At 33.5% G+C, this 5,846-nt stretch overlaps 1 protein-coding gene across 1 annotated transcript; it reads left to right on the top strand.

Annotated features, from left to right (window-relative positions):
- The first annotated feature begins 200 nt into the window (after window positions 1–200).
- Window positions 201–5,546, top strand: LOC110883758 (amino acid permease 6). Its single transcript, XM_022131398.2, has 4 exons — window positions 201–520; window positions 610–937; window positions 1,060–1,423; window positions 4,516–5,546. Exons 1-4 carry the CDS (start codon window positions 460–462, stop codon window positions 5,164–5,166), a joined length of 1,404 nt encoding a protein of 467 aa, XP_021987090.1. The 5' UTR covers window positions 201–459; the 3' UTR covers window positions 5,167–5,546.
- Window positions 5,547–5,846: the final 300 nt, after the last annotated feature.

Raw genomic sequence — 5,846 nt, 5'->3', positions numbered from 1 at the left:
TTATCAATTCTAAACAAGAGCAAAGGTCTGGACATTGTAGAAGTTATTCGAGATACATACGACAGACAGACAGTTAGCGTATGGAATGTCCCAAACATGCCTACGCCATCTGGATTAATCAAAAGAATGTAGACGAAATATTTTTACTTAACTAATATGAGTAACAAAGTGCGTTGCAGAGAAAAGACAATTAAGATTGCCGCTAATATAATAATAACAATAAAAAAGTGCGTTGCAGAAAAAAATTGTTGTAGTAGGGCAGCAGGGCAGGGAAGACGACTAAGTTGAAAGAGGAAGCAATTCCTACCATTGAAAATGGGGAGTTGACATTTGACTACTGTTCCACCGACTTTTCTTCTTTAATTTTATTATTTGTTATCCTAAAATCATACCTCCCACTTTTTTTGCCCATAAAATCCCCTACTACTCCCTTCCCCAACAACACACACCAGACCAGACATGGATGCACACCTACAGGTTGGCAAAAATATCGATGACGATGGTCGCGAAAAACGAACCGGTAAACACTTGGCTGGCTTTTGTTTTGTTTTTATATAGTTTTTGGGTTGTGTCGTCCATGAAATAAATAAAGTAAGTGCCTGCCTGCAGGGACTTTGGTAACGGCAAGCGCACACATCATTACGGCCGTGATAGGATCTGGAGTGCTGTCTCTGGCATGGGCTATTGCACAACTAGGGTGGGTTGCTGGACCGGCGGCTCTCATGGCCTTCTCCTTCATTACATACTTCACCTCCACCCTCCTTGCCGATGCCTATCGATCACCTGACCCTGTGTCCGGCAAGCGTAACTACACTTACATGGATGTTGTTCGAGCTAATCTAGGAGGGAACAAGGTGCAATTATGTGGAATAGCTCAGTATGTAAATCTTGTGGGCATCACAATCGGATATACAATCACTGCTTCTATCAGTATGGTGTAAGTACAATGCTTGCTTGCTTGCTTGCTTGCTTCATATATATAATGTTTATTATTATTAACTAACTGTATATACATATATATAATTATAATTAATCAATGAATGGCTGGCATGAATGAAGGGCCGTTAAGAAATCCAACTGCTTCCATTCGGAAGGGCACGCAGCAAGTTGTAAATCGTCAAGCTATCCGTACATGATAATATTTGCGGGAATTCAGATAATATTAAGTCAGATTCCGAATTTTGACAAGCTCTCATGGCTCTCCATGCTGGCTGCTGTCATGTCTTTCGCGTACTCTTCCATTGGCCTGGGCTTATCCATAGCTAAAGTTGTAGCAGGTGGTGGTGGTGTTGTAAGAACGAGTCTAACAGGAGTGCAAGTAGGAGTGGACGTCTCTGGACAAGAGAAAGTATGGAGGACCTTTCAAGCTATCGGTGACATTGCTTTCGCTTATGCTTATTCCACTGTGCTCGTTGAGATTCAGGTACACCCATTTCCTTTATCAACATAAATAAGTAGTTATTGGATAAACATTCTTTATTGCTTCCTTCATAAAATAAAAAATAAAAAAAAATTGGCCAAATAGCCGTTTTAAATCGTTAAAAACTAAATCAATGTCTATTTGTATATGTATATTATTATTATTATTATTATTATTATTATTATTATTATTATTATTATTATTATTATTATTATTATTATTATTATTATTATTATTATTATCATCATCAATGTCTATGTCGATTTTGATCTTTTCCCTAAAAACAAAAGAACGCCGATGAATGTTATGGAACCCTAGAAATTAAAGGACGATACACGACCAACAAGGACTGTGTATTACGTTTATAACACAATGATGTTTTTCGATGATGATCTTCTTCCATGAAATCCGATTTTTGAGGAGTGAAATCGTGAATTTGTAGAGGTTTCTGATAACAAGTGTGCATTTGAAGATACGGTTTCCTTTTTTTCAAATGGATATAAAGACTCTATTACCCCTACAATTTTCAAATCAGTTCAAAATAATAAAACACATTTTACAATTTGATACCTATTAGTTTCAACCATTAGATCAAAGATCTAATGGTGTAGATTCTTTCTTACCATTCTCACAAAAAACATATTTTTTTTACAATAACCTTACCCTCTCTCTCTCTCTCAATATATATATATATATATAGGGTGGGGTATAGAGTGAACACTAGTGTATTTGTTAACCGAGTGAACAAATCCTGGCCAATAATTTACACTTGTGTATTGTTAATCAAGGGTTAGGATTAATTTACTAGTGTTTACAATCAAGAGGGTTGTTCACAAATATTTGAGAAGAAACTTTAGTTAAGAAGAGAAAAAACAAAGGGCCTAATGGTAAATTTCTAAATAGTTTATAACTTCGCACATTAATTATTCGTTATTTAATTAATTAGACAAAGACACTTTATCTTACATGGTTCAAAACTATCCTATACACATCAAAATTTATCTTACAAGTATTGATATTTATTATACATGTATCATACACATATCAAAATTTATTATATATTTACCCTACACATATAAAATTTTGTTTTCAACAAAAATTAGATTTGTTTTAAAAAAAAATATATATATTTTAAAAAGTAGTTATTAGTTTAACTTAGTTAGCTAATTTAAAGGAATAAAATTAATTAATCAATTTTGTAAATTTAATCATACGTCATTACACATATCAAATGAATTCTTTCTATTGGTTTAAAGTTAGTCTTTCTATTCTTACATATTATTTTCTTCACATTTGAACTTTTCTATATGTATATATAATATTCTTATAATTTTATTAAAAGCGGTTTAAAAATGTTGATAAATTTCAATACATTTTGGGTAACTATCAATTTCCATTTCTAAATTGTTGCTTTGTGGCAAAGAGGTGGTGGTTTCATAGTCCAAACCTCTAAACACTTTAGGAGAGTAAAATCTTGTGTTTAAGTTCACAAACGACAAAGATTAAGAGAAATTTGCTGTTAAAAAAACTATTAGATTTGTTTCTATTTTTTAACTAAAATTGTGGTTACTTATGAGATGATCTGAGGAGGTATTTAGGTATATGCTAAAGTTATAGGTAACTTCATGCCAGAATAAGTAATTTTCAAATAAGTGTTAATTAAAGACAGATTGGTTATTGTAAACGATAGGATTTAATGAATGAGTTGGCGTAAACTTTTTCTATAAGAGGATACATAACCATTAATAACTTCTATTAGCAAAGGATCCATCTTTTATTACACTGATTTTCTATATAATGCATCATCATTTGAGAATTTTTTTTCCCAAATACATGTATCTATCTGTATTCATAGCGATTTTTGGTATTCAGTACGTGTATGGTTACCCAGTTTTATTGATTTGGGTATTAAGTATCTTCAGTATTGATACGGGTAAAATGGGTACAAGTGCCAAATTTTATATATACCTTAAAAATTATTTTTTATATTATATTTTATTTCATATTATGTTATTTATGGTAATCGTATTGATTTTACTTATTTGGTATCCATTATATTGATACATGTACCAATTTTACCTATTTGGTATTCGTACTATATTGGTACATACTCGTGCCGATTTTATCTATTTTATGAGTGCTTAAAAACTAAAATAAAAACAAAGTGGTACCACGAAATACCGGTACCACATACGTACCGTACCAACATATTTAGTATGGTATCTGTTACCGAGTTTTGTTCAAATTCAATTATGGTATTTTCGATATCAATACAGGTACGAGTACTCTACCAATTTCATCCTTAATCTTTTACAAGCGTTTTCTCTCTTTCACATAATCATCATCTTTTATATTTGTTTCTCATAACCAAGTTAATTATTATTATAATAATGCATATATTTATAAAATCATATAATTAAATTTGTGGCGTTTAAATATTACGTGGTAAAATAAAAAAACATAATAAAATATATTTTTGTATTACAGGTTAACTTGTTTTTAAAATTTATAAGAAAAACATAATAAAAACATATTGTTGCAGACATATATTTATTGCTATTATGAAAGTTATAAAAGTTCATGGAAAAATTATATATGAATTGTTTTGCTACAAAAATTTAAAAAGTGAAAATAATGAGAAGAACCCATCATTGATCTTTGGTTGTTTGTGGTCACAAACGTGAAGTCAAAACGATCAACAAACGAAGCCATACAAAAGGTCAGTTGTGAGAAGAGGTGCCACAAAGACAAAGACATCTGCTAACATTGCACATGGTATAAGGGCCATTTGTTTGGACCTACCTATTTCTAAAAGAAAGGCAATATATTTTTCACTTTTTATAAGGAATGGGGTTGGCATAAGTATATTCTCTCTTTCCCCACTTACTTTTGTTTTCTGCCATTCCTTTTTCATGGAATTTCCTCCTCCTTTCGTGCAATTAATCATTACTATCATGTTATACTAATTTTGTATGATAAGGCTGAAGGGTGTGGGTAGTTGACTTTGATAGAGGAGTTGAACTTTTAAAAGAGTATTTGATTTTTGAGTCTTTAGTACATGCATGTTTAACGTGGAGTTGTAATTGAAATTGAAGGACACCTTAAAATCATATCCGCCAGAAAACAAGGTGATGAAGAAGGCATCGCTGGCAGGAGTCTCAACAACCACCGTCTTTTATGTGCTTTGCGGGTGCCTTGGCTATGCTGCATTTGGAAATGATGCACCAGGAAACTTCCTCACTGGATTTGGTTTCTATGAACCCTTTTGGCTTATTGACTTTGCCAACGTCTGCATTGCTATCCACCTTATTGGTGCATACCAAGTCTTCTGCCAACCTTTGTTCAGCTTCTTTGAGATGAAATGTAAACGAAGATGGCCCAATAGCAAGTTCATAACCACAGAACACATTCTTAATGTTCCTTTTTATGGAGAATACTACATTAACATGTTTAGGTTGGTATGGAGAACAACTTATGTGATATTGACCGCAGTCATAGCCATGATATTTCCATTCTTCAATAGCTTCTTAGGGTTGATAGGGGCAGGTTCTTTCTATCCGTTGACTGTGTACTTCCCAATAGAGATATACATTGCTCGGGCCAAGATTCAAAGGTTTTCCGTCACATGGGTGTGGTTGAAAATTCTGAGTTGGGTTTGCTTGGTCATTTCATTGGTTGCAGCAATTGGATCTGTTCAGGGATTGCTAACAGATGTCAAGAAATATAAACCCTTTGAGATGGACTAGTTTCATCAGAGCCTTTTTTTCCCAAGTCAATGCATTACAACTTGTTGAAGATGATCGATTTCAAAGAATAACAAAATCAAAGTAGTAGTATAGTTTCCACGTATCATGGTAACTATTCTGACCATGCTTCACCAGACCAGACCAGTGAAGATCAGTCAAAGGAAACGAACACACATTTATTTTATACATGTTTGTATGAAATTATTTAGTTTTCTACTTCTACACTTTTGCATTAATATCTGCATGTAGCCTTTCATTCCATGAGACCCATGATCCCATGTTTAGATTACAGTTTTGCATTTCATTTTGTGTTTAAGGTTCGTTCAAAGTAAGAAAGGAACCACAAAAATTGTAGCAAAAAAATTGTTTCTTCTTCTTTATCTAATTCTTGAATTCTAACACACTCAACAGCTTTATTGGGGGATTCACCATCTCGAATCAGTCACCAACATTTGATGCTTTCTTTCACGTTCTCATCCTTCCACTATGTTATCCCGTACTTCACTTTCTGATGAACCGACCTGTTACTGACCGTCCAAGACACCATCGCCACCCAACAAGTCGCCTTAACAACTGCTATCACCAACCTCAACAACGTTATAACCAATCACCATTGCCCACTACCAACTCCACCGTCACCTCCAACAACGGCCAATGCCTCCATCACCACAGTTACCGTA

The sequence above is a fragment of the Helianthus annuus genome, chromosome 10 (assembly GCF_002127325.2).
Source record: "Helianthus annuus cultivar XRQ/B chromosome 10, HanXRQr2.0-SUNRISE, whole genome shotgun sequence".
In the NCBI taxonomy this organism is placed as follows: Eukaryota; Viridiplantae; Streptophyta; class Magnoliopsida; order Asterales; family Asteraceae; genus Helianthus; species Helianthus annuus.
Note: the sequence above shows the minus strand (reverse complement) of the source record. Positions and strands in the feature narration are given on the sequence as shown.